Source organism: Lissotriton helveticus, chromosome 1_1 (genome assembly GCF_964261635.1).
Source record: "Lissotriton helveticus chromosome 1_1, aLisHel1.1, whole genome shotgun sequence".
NCBI classification, from domain to species: Eukaryota; Metazoa; Chordata; class Amphibia; order Caudata; family Salamandridae; genus Lissotriton; species Lissotriton helveticus.
In genome coordinates, this window is record NC_136057.1 from 1685884724 (window position 1) to 1685908917 (window position 24194).

General features: G+C 46.8%; 1 protein-coding gene across 1 annotated transcript in view; it reads left to right on the top strand.

Moving 5' to 3' along the window:
* Positions 1-24194, top strand: part of SHMT2 (serine hydroxymethyltransferase 2) — a 197778-nt gene that overhangs the window by 25599 nt on the left and 147985 nt on the right. Inside the window, exons 2-3 of the mRNA XM_078688975.1 lie at positions 13501-13677; positions 14330-14409. Of these exons, the coding sequence (XP_078545101.1) occupies positions 13501-13677; positions 14330-14409 (257 nt within the window). The remainder of the gene's footprint in view (positions 1-13500; positions 13678-14329; positions 14410-24194) is intronic.

Below are 24194 nucleotides of genomic sequence, written 5' to 3' on the forward strand. Positions count from 1 at the left end.
TGCCAAAAACTAGAACGTCGCTGGAGACTCTCGTATAACAACGAGGCTAAAGCTTCATATAGAGCAGCTAACAAGAACTTTCATAGACAAAAGCGTGCTGAAATTAAAGTTTATTTTGCTAATAAAATTAACTCCGCCAGTAACTCTTCTAAATCTCTCTTTAAATCGTTAAAGGTTTCACTAAGCTGGCTGCCCTGTCTAGCAGGATTCCCCCTACCCAGGAACTCTGCCATGACCTCTCTAATTTTTTCTATGATGAAATTGAGAATATCTATTCTACCTTTAACCCTTCACAGCTACCCTTGACACAGACCATGGGTAAAGCCCTATCACTCACCTCCTTCGCCCCATCCCCCTGGAAGTTTCTCTCCAAAAATGGCTGAACTGTAAATCAGGCTCTCCGCAAGATCTTTGCCCAGCCTCCCTTTTCAGTTCCATTGCCACCCTAATCATCTCCCCCCTTAACACCATTTGGAATTCCTCTCTACAGGCTGGTGTCTTGCCCTCTGCATGGAAATAGGCCATGCTAATTTCTATTCTGAAAAAACCGGATGCCGACCCTGCGGTCTCAAACTACCGCCCCATCTCCCTTCTTCCCAAACCGGCCATGGTCCTCGAAAAAATTGTCCAAGAGCAACTAGCCTCCTATCTTGAATCCGGCACCTTATTCACGACTCTCTATCCGGCTTCAGACCCGGTTTCAGCACCGAGACCGCTCTGCTGGAGGTGTCGGAAAATATCCGCAAATCCATGTTAGTGCTCCTCGACTTGTCCGCGGCGTTCGATATGGTCTCCCATGACATCTTGGTAGAGAGACTCCTCAGCCTCGGAATACAAGCCCCCCCCCCTTATCGTGGATTAGATCTTTTTAACCAACCACTCTTAAATGGTTTTCCTGCAGCCTTTTGTCTCCAGCGAGAAACCCCTTAACTGCGGCGTCCCCCCGGGCTCTGCACTTAGCCCTTTACTTTTTAATGTTTAGCTATCCCCCCTGGCTAAAGTAGTTGAATCTTGTGGAGTTCGAGTAATCTCCTATGCTGACGACACCTAACTGGTGTTCTCATTCCGAGACCACTCCGAAGCTACCTACTCCAACTTTAGGCACTGTTTACTTAACAACTCCTCCTGGATGGCCCTAAACACCCTCAAACTAAATTAGGATAAAACGGAAGTCATGTTCTACAATCAACCCAGCCCCCCCCATCTTCCCTCTGGTGGCCATCAGAACTCCCTCCCCCCCCCCCCCCCCCCCCCGAGCCCGTGTCATCAGCCAGGAACCTAGGTGTCCGTTTCAATAGCGATCTCTCTTGCAAGAGTCAAATCGACCAAGGTTCTGCAGCCTGCTTTTGGAAACTCCACATGATCCGAAAAATGTTCCCCTTCCTCCCTCAAGACTCTTGCCGGACTGTTGTCCACGCACTCAGCACCTCTCACCTAGACTACGCTAATAATCTGTACGCAGGGGCTCCCGCATACCCAATAATACGTCTACAGAGGGTCCAGAATGTGACGGCTAGGCTGATATACAACATCCCTTACCGCCACGCAATCTCCCCCTACCTTATGAAGCTTCATTGACTTCCAGTGACCAAACGCATCAAGTTCAAATCAATGGTTTTGTTCTTCAGATCACTATGGAATACGGGCCCAACCTACCTGAGAGCCCGGCTCAAACTTGTCCAGTCTAGCCGCAATCTTAGATCCAACCACCCCTCCTCGCATCCCCCCGCTTTCATCTCGCCAGAATGGGCGGTAGAGCATTTGCGGTAATTGTGCTAAAACTTGGAACAGTTTGCCTCTGCCATTGCGACTGTCTAATTCAGAATCGATTTTCCACCAAGACCTTAAGACTTAGCTCTTCTCCTGTGCCTAAATTCCTCTGAGCTCTCTTACCCCCTCTACATATCTCACTGTATAGTGAGAGGCAATTTTAGTTATGCACTTGTAATGTCTCTGGAAGTGCTAGTTAGAATTCAAGTGGTGCACAGGGACTTGGTTGCTGTTGGCAGTTGTGGGAGGAAGCCACCCATATTCATTTTGTGGGTCTGGTTCTACACCTAGTATGTATTGTTTGCTGATGTTTCAATGAGAACAAATTGGACTCTGTTGGGTTGAGGTAGGTGTTGGACATCCATAATTGGTGAACCAGGTAGTGTTCTGGCTTTAGGTAGAACTGGGTCTCTTCTTCATATTGATGAGTGTTGATGTCTTTGTCAGTCACTAGGCCTCCAGGTTTTCTAGCTATCCATTAACCTGGAGATAGATCCTTGAGGGTCACCACAGATTGCTGGGATGGAATCAAACTCTGGGCCTGTTTTTTTTTCTTTTTCTTCAGGTATGACATGACCCACTGTAGAATAAGCTTTGGGAAGCAACTCTGACGCTAGATGTGTCAAGCAGAACTTGATGGTTAATGATGTTTGAATGCTGCAGAGATGACTAGGGCTACTGTTATCTGTGACATATCTGCATAATCACCACTTGGATGGTCACAAATAGTCCTTCAGGATGGCTTTCGATTTAATATTGGGGTAGAACTGGTTTCGCACAGCCCGATTGACCTTCCTAGGAGGGGTAGATGTTTAAGTGGGCATATGTGCTCCAAGCTGTTAGGGTCCACATTAGTTTGTAGGAGCTGCCACGGCATCTGACGAGTCTTGAAAGTATTTGAGATGAGAAGGCACCTTGCAGAATGTGTGTTGACGATATTTGGTAAAGGTGTAATTGTTTTTCTCACTATATCCCTGATGAGGGATGATTCATGATATTGCTTTTGTATGATGCAGCATTCCAGGAATTGATACATACTTTCAGTACCATGGACTTTTTAGAACTGGCCCCCCTCTCCTAGTCTACTTCTAACCGACTTTAGTAATACTCCCCACACTATGCAGTCTTGAGAACCGGATTACTCAGGGGGACCAGTCATGATACTCAACTGGTGCACAACCAGTATAGGATAGTTGGAGAAAGTCCTGTCTATATAGAATGTAATTGATCAGTATGCATTGTTTGCAGTATGAACTAGGATTAATACATACTTTTTGTACTATGTATTCTTGAGATCCGGATTACTCCGGTGGCCTATACCAGACAAGCAGCTTGTACACCACAAATATATGGCATGTAGAGGTTGTTCTGTTTTTAATACACTACATTCAAACAAACATAATATTGATTGTATGTACCATATTTAATCACCATTTAGGTTCATTTATGCACTTTTAGGTAAATTACTTAAAGCATGTATATCCACGAGTCAAAGTTTTTTTTTTATACAAAATTATTTTTACACCATGGTCAGTATGCAACGTTTTATTTATTTTAATTTTTTTAACTTTAAGCCCCCACCGATGGCAGAGGTGCTACACTACAATGGCACCTGCGCTAGACTAGATCCACATACAGGCACAGATCACATCGGTTAGGATGGCCCCCACAATCTACCACTGGCCAACCTCGGTGACTAACGTCCGTTATCTATTTTGGACCCTCCTCTTAGCCTCAAGCAATTCATATTTGACGTGGGATTTTCCAACAGAGACAGCAGTTCTGCACTCTGATGTTTAGCCCGGTCACTAGCTCACGTGACCAAATCTCGCATACGCAGGTCTATAAAATCTCCCAGAGCCTAGTCACCCTCTTTTCATTAAATTTTTTAGTAATCTTGATGTTTTACATTTGACCTTTTTAGGGATCCCCATGGGCACCTGGAGCCGTATGGCAGACAGCCCACACTCCACACCATGTTGTAGTAGTAAAGTAAGTGCTCAATGGTACGGGACAGCTCCTGCCAACGCAGGTTCCCCCGCACTGCTCGCTTCAAGTTTTTTATAAGATAGTAATTCCACACAGGGGTGGCTTACATGCCCCTGACACCTGGACCCTACCTGTGATCGGCCACCCAGCTGCACAGCGATGAGACGGCCGCAATAGGGTTTCAGGTGCAGCATGGTCCCAATACACCCTCCCATACAGTTTGTTTTCTCTCTAGCCCACCGGCTTATTCTAATAATCAGGAGGCTCTAGGGTGGATTGGGACTGGGATACATGCTGGTTTCTAAACCTACTAACTCTGGTTTTCTTCTAAATTTATAGGGCTCGGTCTATCGGGGTTAGGCCCCCTTTGGAATCTCTGTGGAATTCGGTCCTCCCCCCCCCCCCCCCCCCCCCCCCCTAGATCCTGTCTCTATTACGGGACACACAGGACCTGCTCCATCCTAGGATTTAATCCTCCAATTTAGGAATACAGCATTCCATCTATCAGGTTGGACTCCTAGTAAGTTCCATGCCAGCCATCACGTAGCTGCACAATCCACCATCCACTAGCCTTTGGCAGGGGTTTCAAACTCCCACGCCATTGCATGATTTTCTAGCACCCACGCATGCGCCAGTAATAGGCACTGCTTTTTGTAGACGCACTCGATCTTTCCGGCACTGGGCAGCATGTAACAGACCCAACGTTGCTGACAACCATTGGAGGCTAACATTAACACATTTTGTTCTTTTATACCTTTTTCTTATAACCTTTTTTCTCTTGTTACACCATTTCTGGTGGTCAAGTTTGTCTAACGATGTTCACCTGAGCGTCTTCTGCCGGTGAACCAATGGTGTGTTGCACCTGGCTTAATGTATATATGTATTCATGTTCCCCCTTTAGGCACTACGTCTTCCTTCTGTCCTGAAGAGGCCTGCAGTTTCTAGGCCGAAAACGCGTCAACCCATCTAATGGAAGAGTCTCTATGATTTTCAAAGACATTTTTGATACACATTCACGAATACAGAGGGCACATTTGCTCCTCACGCGTATCTAATCCAAAGACTATCTCCATCATGACTGTGTAAAATTCAAACAACACAGCTGTATTTTATAGTAACAATGGGAAGAACGAAGAAAATATCTTCCTAGTTGGTACAATTAGTGTTGAACTTTTGATATATGTGTTAAATATATGTAACTTTGTGCATTTTTTGTCCCTTATGCACGTTGTCTAATTTGGTTATTTTGTGCATGGTTTATGTATTGTGCTACATTGTAGGGACCCAGGTATCTGCTATTCTTGAACTCATTGCACTACTAACAACATAAGAATTTGTTCCCACATTACATCACTTTTCGTTGATATCCAGCAATTGGGTCAGTTTGTCAGATCTGCCAAAAGCTCAAGGAGTGTAAACCATTTGGGTAGTTGCATTGTTTTCTTGTCACTTGGATGTTAAGTGTGGGTGTACTTGCTGTGTGCATGTGGATAGTGTCTGCCTTGCTCTTGAAGTTGTTACTGTACTGTGCACATCTTCCTGGAGTAGGTGGGTGTGGATACTGTTGTGAGGTTAAAAAAATGCTTGATGTCTTTGAAGAGGGTCTTGATTTAGTTAAATTCCTTTCAATTGATTGTGTTGTAGTAGGTAGCCCTAGCATTGATACGCTACCGTGTGAGGCATGGAGTTGTTTTAGGGATCTGCAATTGTCTGGCTTTTGTGTGCATATTTCTTTCGTTTCCAGTTGTCTGATTAGCTTATTTGCTATTGAAGACCTCCCAATGGTTTGACCTTTTGTGGGGTTTAGTTTCAGTGGGGCATGAGTGTTTGCTGCCATTGATATGATGCTGTTGTGATCGCCTTAGAATGATTTGGAAGTTGGTTCTCGGGTCCAATGAGGCAGCCAGTCGGCAGGGTCTTTGGGATGTCTTTCCTTATAGTATTATCATATGTTGGTGGTGAAGTGTTGCTTTTGCACAGGTCTAGTCTGTGGTGATTGTGTCATGGTCTGTCCAGTCAACATGTTGTGGGTGGCGTGGCAGGTGATGCTGGTAATAGATGCAGACAGTGCCCATTGTTGTTTCCTTTGCAGTGAATTGGCTTTGTGAAATCAGTGGTCATGCAGAAGGTGGAGGAAATTGCTTAGTGGTTTTGTGGACACTGATTGTAATCTCCGGGCTTTGAAGCACTGAGCTATTCGGAAAATTAAATACTCGAAGGCACTGTGTATTCCGTGGTGTGTGGCTTTGCATGGCCATGGCGATTGGTGGTTGAGTGAAACATCCACTGTAGTTCTTTTAGCTCTGTTTGTGCTGCATGTTGTCTTGTGGGACCATAACATTGTTGAGGTGTGTGGAAGTTCAGTGAGCAGGTTTGAAGATAATGAAGATGATCGCACAAATATTGGTGGGAATGAGGTCTTCTATGTCAACTGAGTGCCAGATTGATGAGTGAGCCTTTGAGCATGAGTTGATGGACAAGCTCAGTGTGTTTGCCATTGGTGGTGATGTGTGACTGTTAGTGACGATTTAAAAGGAATTTGTGTAGATTTATTCGAAATGGGTGCCCACGGGGCTACTGGAGGTGGAGATCTGTACCTGAATAATCTTTTGTTTTTAATAGAACGGGTGTAGAATGTTTTAAAAAAACACACCATCAAACGCTCGTCTTTTATGGTGCCAGGCAGAGAATGACAAATTATGTAAAGCTTTGATAATAGCTGCTTTGATTATGCCAGGATTTATGTAATGCCAGGGCTTGGATTCCAGCAAGGTTCTGTTTCTGGAACCTTTCTGTAGATGTATATAGGCCCCGAGAATGACTTTAAATAGAGCAGAATCCTGCTAATCTCCGTCATGATTGGGCCTCTATTACTGCACCCAGTTTTATGCAGTCCAGAACAACTGGCCATATTTTAACGGCCAGAAAACCCGGACAGTAAAATCACTTTGGTTATAGGCAGCATTGCAGCCTGAACCTGTTTTCCTGCACCCGCTCAACTCTCTCTGGGCCATGGCCCATGAGAAGCATGTAATGCTGCGCCCCAAAGACTAGTCTCCTATGCCCTTGCCTACCTATCATCTTCCTTAAACCCCCCTCGCCCTGCTGCATCTCTTGCTCACGTATAGGCCTGCCGAGAGCAGGTGGTAAGTGTGAGTGGTAATACTCAGAGGAAAGGGAATACCACGAGTAATTCAGCCTGGCAAAATCAGGTCTGCTAGATTATTCCCCATTCCATGGGGATAAACTCTCAATTGCATGATGTGGGAATACCTACGGGTACTGCTTTTTAGGGGTGTGGATTCATAACCCACCAGTACAGTGAAATGCGTACTCTGGGCCATACAGGAGCAGGGAGTTGTCAGGAAGTGGTAGTTGCAAGGTTGGTATGAGCTGTCATTCTGTGCACACCCACAAACCTACATGTTTAAGAATATCCACCAACTCATAGTCCGTCTCTCTTCACATTGGAAAAGGTTGTCCATTTACTCCTGACAAAAGAGGGAGAAAAATGTTTTTCAAGCTAGGAAAAGGGGTATTCTGGAAAATTAATTTGCAATTGCTCAGCAGGTTTTTTCGCATGACCACATTTCCATGTGTATAGCTGGTCATGAGAAAATTTATATTACGAAAGTTTTCTAAGAGTACCTTTTTTCCAGGCCTAGGTTATGTGTAGCATCTGACGTATTGGCTGTATAGCAATGAGAGCAGTTAAAAAAGACCTGAGAACCTGAAATGAGGGCGGGGGGGGGGGGGTAGGATGAGTGAGTGATTCGAAAAATCTAGAAATGAGACTAGTCAAACACTAGTCTTCACTATTTGTATATACTATTTTATAGGATGCTTAAGTGTTGAGTGCGGGTTTTAGAGGTGGTGGCTACTTGTTAGGTGGGGTGCTAGTGGTCTGTACGTGTTTCTGGAATACCCAACACTTGATTTAGGCCTTCTTATCATGATCCTTTTTGAAGTGCGTGGGGGTGGGAGGGCACACATTTGAGGTAATTTGTGTGGGAGTACTTGATATAATTCAAGTGTGTAAAATGTCAGCTTTTTAGATTTAATCTAGACCGTGCTTGCGCTGTCTGGATGAAATTACCAATAGTTTGTATCACTGTCAAACTTATTTCCTTACTTAGTAGTCAGCTGCCGTAGGCTTCGTTCCTCTTCGTGTGTTTGTCACTTTCCTGGGGCATGGATGATTACTTGTGTCTTTACACTGCTCATTTTTTTAGCCACTATATTTTTCTTTGACTTTAAGCACTCTACAAGATTGTGTCTTTTTAAGCCATCTTCCTCACATACTTGCCGCCTCCGCGTTCCTCCTTCTGCTCTCTCTGCTTGACCTCTCAGCCTCTCCCACCCTCCGTTGTCATCCGCTTGGACAACCCCTCCCATCCTCTGTTGTCCATGTGTTTTATCCCAGCTCATTCCTCCCCTCCACAGTCACCCCTGATTTGTAGTCCCTCCCTCTGTGTTGCCTCTGCACCCCCCCTGTGTTGGCTCCTCCCTCAGTGTTGACTCCTCCCTATCTCTCTCTGTTGCCCCCCTCCATCTCTCTCTGTTGTTCCCCCCCCATCTCTCTCTCTGTTGTTCCCCCCTCCATCTCTCTCTGTTGTTCCCCCCTTCATCTCTCTCTGTTGGTTGCCCCCTTCATCTCTCTCTGTTGGTTCCCCCCTTCATCTCTCTCTGTTGGTTCCCCCTCCATCTCTCTCTGTTGGTTCCCCCTCCATCTCTCTCTCTCTGTTGGTTCCCCCTCCATCTCTCTCTCTCTGTCTGTTGGTTCCCCCTCCATCTCTCTATGTGTTGGCTCCCCCCTCCCGCTCTCTGTGTTGGCTCCCCCCTCCCGCTCTCTGTGTTGGCTCCCCCCTCCCGCTCTCTATGTTGGCTCCCCCCTCCCGCTCTCTATGTTGGCTCCCCCCTCCCGCTTTCTGTGTTGGCTCCCCCTCCCGCTCTCTGTGTTGGCTCCCCCCTCCCGCTCTCTGTGTTGGCTCCCCGCCTCCCGCTCTCTGTGTTGGCTCCCCGCCTCCCGCTCTCTGTGTTGGCTCCCCGCCTCCCGCTCTCTGTGTTGGCTCCCCGCCTCCCGCTCTCTGTGTTGGCTCCCCGCCTCCCGCTCTCTGTGTTGGCTCCCCGCCTCCCGCTCTCTGTGTTGGCTCCCCGCCTCCCGCTCTCTGTGTTGGCTCCCCGCCTCCCGCTCTCTGTGTTGGCTCCCCGCCTCCCGCTCTCTGTGTTGGCTCCCCGCCTCCCGCTCTCTGTGTTGGCTCCCCGCCTCCCGCTCTCTGTGTTGGCTCCCCGCCTCCCGCTCTCTGTGTTGGCTCCCCGCCTCCCGCTCTCTGTGTTGGCTCCCCGCCTCCCGCTCTCTGTGTTGGCTCCCCGCCTCCCGCTCTCTGTGTTGGCTCCCCGCCTCCCGCTCTCTGTGTTGGCTCCCCGCCTCCCGCTCTCTGTGTTGGCTCCCCCCTCCCGCTCACTGTGTGGGCTCCCCCCTCCCGCTCACTGTGTGGGCTCCCCCCTCCCGCTCACTGTGTTGGCTCCCCCCTCCCGCTCTCTGTGTTGGCTCCCCCCTCCCGCTCTCTGTGTTGGCTCCCCGCCTCCCGCTCTCTGTGTTGGCTCCCCGCCTCCCGCTCTCTGTGTTGGCTCCCCGCCTCCTGCTCTCTGTGTTGGCTCCCCGCCTCCCGCTCTCTGTGTTGGCTCCCGCCCTCTGTGTTGGCTCCCGCCTCCCGCTCTCTGTGTTGGCTCCCCCCTCCCGCTCTCTGTGTGGGCTCCCCCCTCCCGCTCTCTGTGTGGGCTCCCCCCTCCCGCTCTCTGTGTGGGCTCCCCCCTCCCGCTCTCTGTGTTGGCTCCCCGCCTCCCGCTCTCTGTGTTGGCTCCCCCTCCCGCTCTCTGTGTTGGCTCCCCGCCTCCCGCTCTCTGTGTTGGCTCCCCGCCTCCCGCTCTCTGTGTTGGCTCCCCGCCTCCCGCTCTCTGTGTTGGCTCCCCGCCTCCCGCTCTCTGTGTTGGCTCCCCGCCTCCCGCTCTCTGTGTTGGCTCCCCGCCTCCCGCTCTCTGTGTTGGCTCCCCGCCTCCCGCTCTCTGTGTTGGCTCCCCCCTCCCGCTCTCTGTGTTTGCTACCCCCCTCTCTCTGTGTTGCCTGTGCACCCCCCTGTGTTGACTCCCTCCCCTTCCCTCACTCTGTGTTGGCTCCCTCCTGTGTTGGCTCCCCCACATTCCCCTTTTGGCTCCCTCCAGCTGTTTGGCTCCTGCCCCTCCCCTCCGTTTTGCCTCTTGCTCCCCTCTCTCTGTGTTGCTTTCCACTCCGCAATTATCATTAAAACATGCCTGACGCGGTCACTGTTGGCCGCATCATAGAGCTTTTTCCCCAGACCCTGCCTTTTCCATGGTGCTCCCCCACATGCCCTCCCTCTGTGCTGACACCCGCCTGCAATAAAAACAAGCATTTGCAATGCAATAGGTCTTGCATTTACGAGAGTTTGAGACATTGGCATTGTAAATGACAATGCCTTTTATTTGTGTTGTTTTTAAAACCGATAAATGAAAGGCATTGTCATTTACAGTGCCAATAGCTTAAACTCTCGCAAATGCGAGACCTATTGAATTGCAAATGCGTTCGGTGCCTGTGCTGTAAAAATAAAGGTGAGCGTGTCCTGCCTGCAGCAGCAGGAGGACTAAGCTATTTGAGAAAATTGTCCTCAGAGGCAGTAATTCAAGCCTACCAAGTAACAACACACGTAACCGGGGGTGTCGCCATGGAAGGTTACAAAATGAGACAAGGCAGTACTAAGGAGGAACTACTAAGCCTATTAACCAATGAACAGCCACAGTTTACAGTAGACCATGACACAAGCCAATGAAAAATATGGGTGGAGAGTGGGCGGAGCTTCAAGTCCCTACCGGAATTAAGCATACCTTGCAGCGCATGCGCTGCCCAGGCTCGACCTAAAAAGGGCTATTACACAGGCAGTGCTGGACATCAGTAGCGGTTCATGGTAGGAGTGCGGTGGAGCGGGCTGGCGCGGGTGGTGGAGGAGCAGGGTGGGGGTAGTAAACTACGGAATACGGTCGAACAGAGGTAAGTAAACAAATAAATAAAACTAATTTCATTGTGTGCGCTGCATCACATTTGGCAGTGCAGCGTGCACAATGAAATTAGTTGTATTTATTTGCACACCTATGTTCAGCCATATGCCGTAGTTTACTATCCCCCCCACCCTGCTCCTGCCCCGCCCCACAGCCTGCAGCACTCCCACCAGGAGCCGCTATTGCTGGCCTTGTGAAAGTGCTTTTTTTATTTTTAAATTTTATTTTTTTATTTCGGATATGCTTCACACCAGCCACACTGCTGTACAACATGGCTAAAAGCATTGGCAAAGGTAATAACTTTCTTGTTTGTGAGACCTATTTGCTTTGCCAGTGCTTGTTTGATCTAATATTGTCAACCATGTTTCTGTCACTTGACTGCATGTTGTCTTAGATCGTCTGTCTGTTGGCATAAAGCAACTTAGTGGCATAGTCTTTGTAGAATAGCACTCTGTCAACAATGATGCAGAAAGGCTTTCAATGGCAGGGAAGAAGCCTTCTTTACAGTGTGTTGTTGTGCAGAAGGATACTGCCACTTCCTATCAGATTCCACCACCCCCTCCCCATTCACCAAGAATAGATTGTTGCTGACATTTTAGAACCAAAAAAGACATTTTAAGGCAGGGTCGGGGGAACATTACACTCGCAGGTTCAACTGGAGTGCCACCTTTATATATTGTTTCTATTTTGAATGCTGTGAACCAGTGTAAACTGGTGGTAGTTTGACTCCTCATAGTCCTGAAAAGTCATCAGATTGAGCCGCACCCTTAGACAAGCCAAGAGAAGCACTCATTACGGTGTTGGGTGGGCCGTCTCGGATACGGGTCTGACTGACCTCTGGTTGGTAGTCCCAACTGCTGAATTATGATGGAACCGCACATGGTGTGGTCGCAAGCTCCCTTTTCTGTATGGGAGCTTGTGCCACGGTCGGAAACCGGCGGCAGTACAAGCTCCCATACAGAAAAGGGAGTTTATGTTCATCCTTGCACCGTGTGGTAGACTCTTCAAGGTGCCTGCCACTCGGTGCAGGGATCAACAGGGGGCACCATCGGTGGCCCCTAACCAGAGGCTGCAGGTAGAAGGGGGCCCTGCTAGGGGCCCCCAAACTCTCTTTCCGACAGGCTTTTCATGTCTGAAAGCCTGCCATGGAAAGCCTGCCGGAAACCTAGCATCGTAATCCGGACAGTGTAAAACGCCGTCCTTGGGGATTACGTGCCGTTTCCAAATGGCAGACGGGCACTTTGAGCCCGTCTGAAGCCAGCCGCAATGTCCGGTCTGTTTTGAAACAGACAGCCTCCATTGTATTGGCCCTCAAGTGTCTGAGACTACCCAAAGCCCTTGAACCCATCAGACTACAATGAATAAATAAGACCTCGTCTTACAGTGAGTTAGACATCTCTGGAAGGAGAGAAGCCTTCTTCTGGCCCCTATCGAGGATCCAGACTTTTGGCTTGCACTGGAAAACAACAAACTTTATTAACTGAGAGTACCTACTGGAAAAGCAGAGCTGTCTGTACTTGAAAGCAGTCTAGTACAGAGAGGAGGGGATGCCTTCATCAGCCGTTTGGGGAAATGGGGAAAGAGCTGGATGCAGCACTCTTCAAATGAGTATTTGTGCCTGAGGGGGATAGTCTTGCCTTGAAAGCAACGCATTCCAGCAGTATGTTGTTCCCTTTAAGTTTCTCATATTGAAGCCAGCAAAGTGTGGCATGCAGACCCAGTCTCTCAGTCAAATGGCAGACGGGACCCCTTCTAGGGCACTATTGAAGGATTTCTAGAAGAAACATGCTAAAGGAGGAGAGTTGTAGTGTTAAACATTGACCTATACACAGTGCGTAATTTGTAAAAACAAATAAGTGCCAACTCCCTCGTCAGGAGGGCACACCAGCTTGCACCATCCATGGCCCACGTCCGCACTGCCAATGATAGTACCAACACAACTGCTGCCCATCACTCTCTAACAAGAGTGACCATTCATACTATTCCAGGCCCCCCAAAGATATAATGGCTTGGGTGGCAGTTATTAGTCATTGTTAATGTATAACCAATTAGTAAACCACTGTTACGCTCCCATCTAAATTAGACAGTGCCACTATGTGGCAGACTGTAATTCGTACCGGTGTTAACAATTAAGTGCCGGTGCCGAGCACTGGAAACCACAGGCTCAAATTAAGCCCTGCCTATCTATACAGCTTCCTATATGCGCTCTCTCCTCACCTGCCGGACACAAGCAATCCGAAGTAAAACACCTTGTTCATATCTATCGGGAAGTTAAGTTTCAAGGACTCATGACTCCAGACTTTTTCTCACCACGATAGGCACCTCGTGGCAATGGTGAGAAGAGAGCAACAGGTGACTGGCCTTGTCTTGGAAGCTACCAAGATTCTGCATGATGGGTATCCTTGCTGAATTAACAAAATGATTTGGTCCTCCGGCGCTTCACTCCCTTCATTTTCCACCACTGCCTTGGGGAGTGATGTCTGATCATGAGCACACAGGTTCTGCTTATGTGCTTATAGGCTTCTATAGAAAGACTTCCAAAATCAGTGTGCCCATTGGGAGTTGTCTATCCCCATTGATGATGCTGATACATTTGTAGGTTTATCTTTAACTGTATTGTCTCTGAGTTATCAATGACTCATGTATATGTGTGTCTTGTCCCCCCCCCAGCCCTTAGCAAGAAGCTGCCAGGTTTCCCGTGCTGTGGGCACCCGTGGCCAGCACAATGCAGCAGCCAGCCAGTGGCTAGGGCAGGAGAGTCTGGCCGAGGATGACCCTGAAGTGTGGGACCTTGTAAAGCGAGAAAAGGACAGACAATGCCGTGGGCTGGAGCTTATTGCCTCGGAGGTGAGTTTGCTACATATAGTACTTATGAGGTTGGGTGGTTTGAGAATGAAGCGGCATTCTGTGAGTTGGTGCTGGTGAGGCACCTATATTGCATAGCATTGGCAATGTCTCTAGATCCTCTACAGACCATATACTGGAAACAGCAGAGAGAGAGGGTAATCTTAGAAGATAGGGGTTTGCCAGTCCAGCAATAAAGGGGTGCGGTGCAAGTTAGAGGGGATATTAAGTGAGAAAGGACTAGAGGGTGAGGTGTAAAGGATAACTTGGAGTGTGAGGGCAGAGAAGTGCCTGAGTGAGGGGCCTGGACTAGTGAGAAGGTGCCGTGAGAAAGAGGGTAGAGTGAAGGAGCAGGAGCATGAACAGTGTGAGGGAAGAAAAGGGCAAAAGGTAAGTCAAGTAGGAGCCAAAGTGAAGATGCAGAGTTGATTGGAAGTCAGAGACTGTGGTAAGGGAACATGAGGAAGGTCAAATAGAGTGAGTGGAGAGAAAGGGCAGAAGAGCAGAGAAGCGGTCCAAGGAATAAGTGGAAAAAGTTATTTTTGTTGATTACACTGAAGCTGTGTTTCCTCCCTTTTATTGCCGCTGGGCCTGTGGCTAGGCCATCTTCATTCCATAACTAGGTTGTAAAATGTAGCTTTTATCTTATATATAGAATTTCTGCAGCAGAGCCGCTCTGGAGGCCTTGGGATCCTGCCTCAATAACAAGTACTCCGAAGGATACCCTGGCAAGAGGTAATGAAATGTCCGCCTTGCGCTGATGGGTCATGGGTCGCGCGGTACTTGCACAGATCCTGGAGAGGTGAAATAAAGCCAGTGTGCAGTGTAAAACAGCCCTTGCTGTCGATGCAGTGTTGGAAATACCTTCCATAAGCAATATGATTGTACACTGTGCCCTTGTGTTGCAGTTTGCATCACTGTCATTTGTGTTTGTGTGTAAATATATAATATATGTTATAGTTATAGTTGGGTCTGTTTTTCAATAGATCAAGTGCATTTTGTTTTGCTAATAACTTTGACACGGTCTTCATGAAACTTTCCCAAAAAAGTTCATCCACCTCTGCTCTTTCCTGGAAAGTTTTGGGCTAATCTGTCAGGTGAGGCTCAAGGAAAAAATGGGTGTATCAAAAAGCACAAAATCCCCATGAATTTTCTATAGACTTTTTTTAGACGATGCTACCACAAAACAGCGGAACAGAATTCTATCAAATTTGGCAGGAAGTTGGATCTGGATCTAGAAAGCATGCGGTTTGTGATTTGGTGCAGAGCCGTTCCGTAGTTTTTGAAGAATTCAGGTTCAAAATATTTGTATATCTGGACAGTTGGCTTCTAAGGAGTATCGTTAGAGTCCCTCAAACCCAGCGTTAAAAAAAATAGAGCTTTCTGATTGGCCCAAGAGAGCTTTTTTCAGTTGGTCCAATTAGCTCCTGTGAAAGGCTGACTCTGCAGGAAGGAGATCTGTAATTGGGTGCCATCAACATTAGAAAATGTTGCTGGCAGCCATTACAGGATTTGGGGGTTTAGTCCCCTGAAATATAAAAAGGGTATCCCCTATCTTGTGTGCAGATTTACTTCGCAAAATAACCCTGCTCATAGTGAAAATAAATCCTGTTTTCTTTGGTAGAGCCTCATCCACTCTAGTAGTGCCATGCTTAATCATCCAGTTCCCATCCTGGTTCCTAAAAAACACGATGTGCTCGACCTTTTTTCAGGGAACACTGAATATTTTTCAAACCGGGGTACATGAAAAGATACAAATTCCTTAAGCCAACCTTGGTGTCCCTTCATTATTTGTTGTTTGGGTATGGTAAAAAATAACTTCCAAAAAGGGGTAAGGATGTTATGGTCCTATTACACTTAACCGCGGCAGCAATTCTGCCGCGGTGCAGCGGTTTGATTGAGTGGGCGGGGCCGTGTCGGCCAACGAACGTGCGCCGCACTACACAGGTAGTGCTCGCGACGGCCGTTGGCTGGCAGGCGCAGCGAGGGTTAACCACTAGTCGACATATTTCAACCCTTTATCTATTGCCCTGGGTTTTCATCAGGACAAAATAAACATACTGCCTTAGTTCAAAACATGCACTACTCTCATGCATACAAGGCGAGATACTACTTGCCTCAGAATGGGAGCCCAGGGGGCAAAATAAATGGCGTGATTGTGGCAACCCCCCCCAATGGCATTCGTTTTTTCAGAAAAATATGGGGAGTAGGACTTGAGTAGACCACATCCCCACGCCAGAAGGCTTAAATAAGAGGAAGGGGTGTGCAATCCCTCTCCCCAAGCTGATGAGATCCTAGAGGTCCCCAACATGCTGATAAAAAATAAATAAAGAGGGGGGGGGCACATGACTCGCTCCCAAGCCTCAAAGGGCCCCGGGTACCAATCCCTCAGGACTTATTGATGTAAAATAAAACAAAAACAAGAAAACCCTTGGGTACCCAACCCTCAGGACCAAAATGAACTTAAGGGGGGGGGGGCCCTCTTTGAGCCTATTAAGGTCCCAGGGACCCCAACTCCGGGGAGGGCTCAATTACTCTGTCCCGGGAAGCTCACCCCTAGGACAGAGTAGTTTCCCCGCCCTAGCACGGGTAGGGAAACATGTATTTGCTGCCTCCCGGCAGGAGCATTTTTAAATCTCCTGCCAGGCGGGAGCAAACATGCCTTCCCTGTCTGCAGCACCGCATGCAGGGATATCATGTCTGCTCCCACTTGGCCGGAGATTTAATAATGCTTCTGCCTGGTGGTAGCAGACGTCTGTTTCCCAGCCTGCATTCCAGCGGGCAGTGAAGCCGATATTGCTTCCACCTGGAGGGAGCAAGCATAAATAGCTGTTAACTCCTGGCAGGAGCAATGCTGACTCCCGCACCATGCATGGAGGAAACTGGTGCTGCGTGATCCCTGGGCCCCCCCTCCCCTCCAGATGGCGGACCCCAGGGCACCCACCTCTGGCCCTGGGGATGCGGGCCCGGGCTAATGAAAGCTCTGATGGGGGGGGCCAAACGCCCTCTCCAAAAATGGAATTAGGCCATGGGGGATGTGGTCTCCAAGGACTATTGAGGCTAGGTAGGGGTGGGCCACCCTCCCCTTAATGATGGTAATTTGCCTTGGGGATGGCGTCCCGGGCCATTTAAGGCTTGTAGAGGAAGATCACTCACCGCCTCCCCATTAATTAAACAATGGCACCGAGGAATGGGGGTCCTCCGGGCCTGCTTGTGGGAGGGGGGCATTTGCTCTCCTCTCCAAATAGTAAGGACTTGGCCCCAGGTGATGGAGGTCTCCGGGGCCTCTTAAGGCTTTGAGCCATATGCCCCCCCCCCCATATTTATTTATTTATTTACAAAACGCAGCTGTGAGTCCACAGAAGCTGCTGCAAAAACAATACATCACCTTAGAAATGATTAGACAAGCCATGTAAGAACATAAAATTATATATATAAAATCGCCCACTCAACCCCCATCAAATTACTCTTGGGTAAAAATGTGATCATTAATAATTTTAAATTAAAGCTAGTACCTCTGCTGACAATATAAAGCGATTACAAATTTGCACATTTAAAAATGACCTAGGGATAACCAACAACACTATTTCTAAATAATAAGTGCTATGTGTTTTCTTAAAACAGTATTACATTAGTCCATTGAACCTACTTAGAATTTTAAATATGACTTAAAAAAGCTTTTTAGACAATAACAAATATTTACAGAGCGTGGGTTCAACATAAAGAATAACATCTCTTGTCACACAGGAGAATTGTTTACGTGTTGGGACCAAGTATTTAGAGCTCAAGATTTCTAGACCTAGACTAAAGAACAAATCACATGAACTAAATCTTGTATCATGGCTTTACAAATTTGACAACTGCGCAGCCCCAGGACTCCTTTAACTTTAGCGTATAGGCTCTCGCTTAACAGGAGCAAACCGATTATCAAACGTCATGCTAATAGACCTCATCTAAGGTACTAAATTTGCTCTTAAATACAATTAAATTGCACCATGAGTAACAAGGGAGCAGTTCAATTGTAATCTGCTTACAGTGTGCTAAATCACATTGATAGTTTTGAATGTTGTCAATGATTTGAATACCAGAAAAACTGTGTAATGGTAGACAGTCTTTCAGAATCCTGCACAAACGCTCCCCAAACAGGTTATTTAAATCACGACTGATTAAAATGCCTATGTGCATAGCGAAGAATTAGATCGAAAGCCCTGTAGTTCATACTGGTTAATGTAAGCAAATCATTTCTATTGTAGATGACTGCCCCAGACCTAAATGTTTCAAAAGTTTATACTCTATGCTGGCATATCTTTTCAGGGCAACTATTGAATGAGCTTCTGGTGCATATAATACCACTGGCAGATTTTTTTAGACCCATTCTTTTAATAGTGATGAAATGTCTCTACCCCCAACTAATTAAATCATTTTTTTTACCAACCCAATTGCAATCTTTATAAATTTGCCCCTTGCCATGGTTGGACCATGAAAGATTATTGAAATAAGTGTCCCGAGATAGTCCTTGTAGAAGACATTTGGTGAAAACGTTACATATTACATCTAAAAGTGCAATCGGTCTAAGTTTTAGGATCATTCCCATCACACTTTTTGCATAGAGGAATGATGATGCTTCCATCCCAAGCGGAAGGGATAGATCCAAAATCTAAGCAGTGATCAAAGAGTTGTTTCAAGCAAATTGCCCAAGACCTGGGGCAAGATTTGAATATGCCGGCAATGAGTATCCGATCCAGCTGCCCGAGAACTCATTAAAACTCTTTGCTCATGTTGATAATTTCTTCTCCATAATAAAAATATGGCACCGCGGGGATGAGGTCAAATGTACATCAATATAAACAATGCTTACAAGTCTTAACTTCTTAAACGCAGACTCATGCGCACAAGACAAGAACTGCTAATAAGTCTGCGTTTAAGAATATAAGACTTGTAAACATTGCTCTTGTTGGTGTACATTTGGCGTATGTAATTGTATTAAATATGGTATATCGTTTTTAATCGCAACTTATACATTTTTGGGTTTATGCACGGAGGGTGGGGGCTTAATGAAGGGTATGCAGTGGTTTGTGGGATTTGTATTTTTCCTAAATTTGGGGCTTGAATAGGTAATTAGAGGCATGTGATAGGTGGGAATGCGAACGGGTGTCTAAGAGGAGAACAACATTGAGTTGATTAATTGGGATCACGAGTTTAGCTGCTTGCTTTTCGTGAACTTGCACGGTGGTGCAATGAGATGTGCCGCTTTAATTACTGTGAACAGCGTTTAGCATTTGCAGGCACAGCTCATTATCACCGTGTTTGGGCAGTCATCACGCTATTGGGGTTGAGTCTGGTATACACTGGGTGGCATTAGGTGTGATAAGAGTATTTGGTTGAAGTGGTTAGTTTAGTTTCACATTTGAGATCACGGTTGGGCCTTCACAAAGCCCGGAGGTTCATGTATTATTTTTTTCACATCAAATACACATGGATTATACTTGGTATAATGTGTCAAGATATTCTTGCTTATGCTTCGTGTCTAATGTTTCCAAACGTTGATAGCATTTTTAATTTGGATTTATCACTACCCCTGACGAAGGACTGTTTAGCCCGAAATGCATTGGGGGCAAAGTGAGGACAGCTGTTCAGGATGAATAATGTTCACCCAGTAAAAGGCTCTCATAGGCATATCTATAGCATTGGAAATGTTTTGGTAAACAAGCAGCCTTTTATATGAATTTAGAAAGTAATGAGAAATTCGTTAAATAAAATATGGGTCAAAACTAATTCAAATGGATCAATTAACTTAAGATGCAGTCTATTGAATATTGTCTGAGTCAACTGTGCGACTGGTGGTTGGAGCGTAATGTTGCGCCACATCTTATGACGTTACACTGGGATGTGTGCCACGTCGTGTTTTCACTTTTGTCTGCACCAGGACACGCAGCCGGCAGTGGCAGTCTGTATGTGTTTGAGGGGTCCTTTGGGGTGGCACAATTAGTGCTGCTGCCCTTAAGGTCCCTCTTTAGCCTCCTTGCCCTAGGTACCAGGGACACCACTTACAAGGAACTTACATGGTGTGCTAAAGGTATTGCCAATCTGGGTACAGTTCTACAGTTTTTCGGAAAAGAGATCTGGCACCGGGGACCCGTTTAGCAGGACCCCAGTGCACTTCAGTCAAATCACATAAAATACGAGGCAAAAAGCGTGGGTGACCATGCCAGAAAGGGCACTTTCCCACACTAGTTCTCTACCTAATTTTTTACAGCCTCTTTGCTGCTAATGTTTGTAAGTGTTATCAAAATGTTCATGCTCCTAATGGGTCATTGGTGTGTAGAGGAATGGAGCAAGTCATGAATATTTGCGCACAGGACTAACATTATGAGCAGGTGACATTTGATGACTTGCATACAAGTTTTTAGTTTTCATAAAATGTTTGTAACAGTACAGTGATTGTCTGCAGTAAATGCGAAGTACTTTGAGTATTTTAAGGGATTCGTCTATATATGTCAAAGGACTGTGTGCACCAGATACTTAGCCGTATACATGTGCTCGATAAGCCACCGAAGCTGATTTATCTGTAGTGTTTTCAGCTGAGTATAAAGGGTGTAGGTAGTATGACCTTTAGCACCTTCAGGCCTTTAGTGTTTACAATGAATATTCTCTCTTTACAGTGATTTTACATAGATTGAACACTGTTCTTAGTAAATGCTGTTTAGAAATCTTTGGCATATTCCTAATGGGTTTGTCTGTCTGCAAACAGTGTGGTGCAGGCTAAACACTCTGCAGAGTGTACATACTGTTTATAGTACCCCCTTTTCTAATCCTGTCCGCTTCATTTCTCTCTAGAGGATCGCTAGCTGTAAAGGGTTTGGTACAGGTTAAAGGCTGTTCTGAAGTGTGGCATTACGTATGCAACAAGGCTTGGGTGTCTGGGGGAAGCTGGTTTTCTTTTCTTTGAACAGCTGTATACAGATTGAACACCATGTGCAGTAGGGGCTTTCCTTCTATGTGCAGTTGATTGTCAACACAAGCTGAGTCACCCATGCCCATGAAGTGTATGGTATAGGCTCAATGTTGCACATAACAGAACCCTGCTTCACCTAAAGGGGGTTGTATGGCATTGATGATGCTTTATAATTTTCTGCGCCATTTCAAACCTCTAATGCCATACTTCTTTGAAAAACTATTGTGTACAAAAATATGTCTCATTGATGTCTTTAATGATGTCATTTGAGATGTCATGAGTGATGTCATAGAATATGCCATGACTTATGTAATATGAGGTCATAAGCAGTGCATAGCGTGGGCACAAGCTATAATTAGCTCTGCTAACTAGAAGTGGTGAATTTCTGTGATTCTAGGAGTTCAAAATGTTACGTTGGCCCTGACATATTCACCTAACTACAGGGCCACTGGAAGTATGTGATTGTGCGCCGATTTTCGCATAATTATAGATTTGCTGCATTTGCCACTTAATCCATCATCTGCTGCACAATCTGTAGATTTTAACAAAAAAAAGTTGTTTCTAGCTCAAACGGTTCCAAAGTTACTAAAAGTGCAGCAACATTTGTTGCAGCACAGTGGAAGGCCCTTTGCAACGCTGGACTGGTCATCTCTCTGTTGCTTATTTCTATATTTGTGTATTAAATTGGTACTAATGAGGTGCAACCAATGCCCAGTCAGTGTTACCAAGTGTAAAAATAATGAAGTAATGGTATTATAAAATGTGCTGCATTACGCTGCATAATTTGCCTTTTCTTGCTGCATACTTTGATCAACCTGCCGCATAATTTGGCCCTCTCCTGCAGCTTAATTCCAGTGGCTTTGCCTAACTAGTACATCACTTTAGCCTTTAGTTTTTTCAGTAAAAATAAGTATATACTTTTCCCCCAAATTTCTTCATTAGGATTTTGCGATAAGCAAAGCCCACAATACAAAAATCACTTGGCTGAAACCCATATCAGTAAAGCATAACCGATTTGCAGCATAGCGACTTCCCAACTCCAGATGGTCCCAAAAAGGAAACCATCAATGTATGCCATCGTGGTCTGGTGCAGGGAGGGGTGTGGGGGAGGGGGGCAGGTGTGCATATGTGATAAGTGAAGTCTTAAGTTATTTAACAATTTGTTGGGGGAAAGGACAGGGGAGGGAGCCGCCAGACATCCAACATTTTTTCTCTCAGCCATACCATCGTCCCTCCCAGTCAATCTCCAACAGTGCTTATTAGATGGGGGGTGGGAGGGTGGGGGCACACAATCATGTTAAGGCACCTCCAGGCGAAAATAAATCTATACTTCTGTATATTTAAAGGGGCATCATAGTTGGGTGAAAGTGTCAGTTAAAAACTTTTGAATTTCACCAGTATTAGTTATCGTAAGTAACTATAACTCGTGCCCTCATTAGACCGCCCCAGGAAATTATTGTGACATTGATTTGAAAATTTGGCACCATTAAAAAGTCATTTTGTGGTTCACAGCTGCATTTATTGCTGCAAATTTAATGAAGAAAATGAATCTGTTTTTCTCTTAAATCATTAACGTGTGTTATCCTGTGTGCCTATTGTTTCATAACACACATAGAGTCCGACTACACGTGGCCTGTTAGTGCAGGGATTTCAGTCACAACTGGTTTGATATTTAGATCAACTGATAATGAAGAGGTGCGGTAAAAATTGCATCCTTTGTTACATTTTGGCTGGGCAAACCTACTAGAATTTAACTAGGAGAAAAGGCACAATATTTACTGGAACATACGGAGTTTGAAGTAGTAGCACCAAAATCAACTTGTTAATCCCTAAAAAGTCAGCGTGGTGATAATTATTACATTAGTTATTTTTTGAATGCCTGTGGGTTGGGTTTTATCGGATATGACCATTATCATATCTGACCCAACACCGGCCACTTCTAAACAGGATTGTAGTCTCCAACATGTATAGGGTCAGAGCTGAGTAACTGTTAGGGAAGAAACTTAGTTTTTTTGTACAAGTCTCCTTTTAGCTTTAGTATAACTGGTGGGATATTCCTATTCATTGACTAGTAATAACTTTCACGCTGCCTCTGGAATATACTCTCAAACATCCCTATAGAACTTAGGTCTTGAACCGCTAGATCACTACTACCAAGGGTGCGCTGTCAAAGCTACATAGTCTATTCTTGACATTCATAACACTAGCACGCTAACCAGTGTGGACCACGTGCAGAATAACCTGTGGCACATTTTAATGCTGAAAACAACCTTTTTAGGTTTCGACTTGGCGAGGGGCGAAGCCCCTCCCAGCTCGAAATCTTTTGTTTTCAGTAGTGATGTTAGAACCGCCTCTGCCTCTCATTGGCTAGCTCCATAAATGGAGGCTAGCCATTGGGAGGCAGAGGCTGTCAATCGCGCTTTCTCTCGAAAACACGATTCGGGGGCGTTTCTGGTGCTTTTTTTAAGCCCCGCCCCTTTGTCCCGGGCCGCGCTGCGATTGGCTGCCGGCCCGGGACACCCCCGTGACGTCATTCCCCGGGCTGCGCTGTGATTGGATGCCGGCCCGGGACCTGACTTGTTTATTTAGGCATGAATGGCCCCGCAGTCCGTACGCCGTTCCCGCCCCCCCCCCCCTGTGCCCGTTCCCGCCCCCCCTCCCTCCCTGTGCTCGTGGTGCTTTATTTATTAAGGAGCATTTTGTTTATACGTATTTTGTCCTCCCCCTCCCGCTGTCCGTGCGCCGTTCCCGCCCCCGCCCCTCCCGCTGTAAACACGCCCCCGAATCTAAGAAATTCAAGGAGTTGCCGGCCGCCATTTTTTTGGGGGTCCCACGACGGAAGATTAGTCACCCGGCTCACGGCAGACAATGGAGCTGCTCGGCCTGCCCTGCTCCCTCCACCCCGCCTCCCTCTCCTCACACTGGCTCTCCTAACCTGGGCTGCTGCAGGCACAGTCACCCGGCTCACGGCAGAGCTCTGGTGAGGAATTTGAGGACCAGCCGTGATCTTAAGAGGCCATGTGGGGTCGCGGACCACTGCTCTGACATTGTATTTGGCAGCGGCCCACCAGTCTTACCTGCCATACCTCTCGGAGCGATGGATCTGCACTGTACCAACGGTGAGTGTATAAGGGGTCGGTGAGGCCTCTGCGGTCTTCAAAGAGGTAGACGCTGCTCCTGGTCTGGGAGGATTTGCAGCCATAAAGGACTTGTGCAGTGCCCGAGTGATGAGCTTGTGGTGCACATTGGTGGTGTGTAGCTCCCATCCCAGGCTGTGGCTGCCAGACATGCTGGACCCTGAGGGATGAGTCTGACCTTTGGAGGGGCATACACCTCCTAGAACATGAGAGGAGCGGCGATTGTCGTGCAGAGTTGCGTTTCTGGACCTCAGCCTCAAGCTCCCCTCCGTACCCTATGACTGCTTAGTGCACGCTAATCGCCGTATTGCGTGCACTCTCATTACCTGCCTGTTTACGATATTGAGGACCTGCTCATGCCCCCTGGTGGTGGGGCATGGGGGGGCTGGACTGGCAGGGCGTTGCGAGCCCTCGGCGGCCGTGGGATT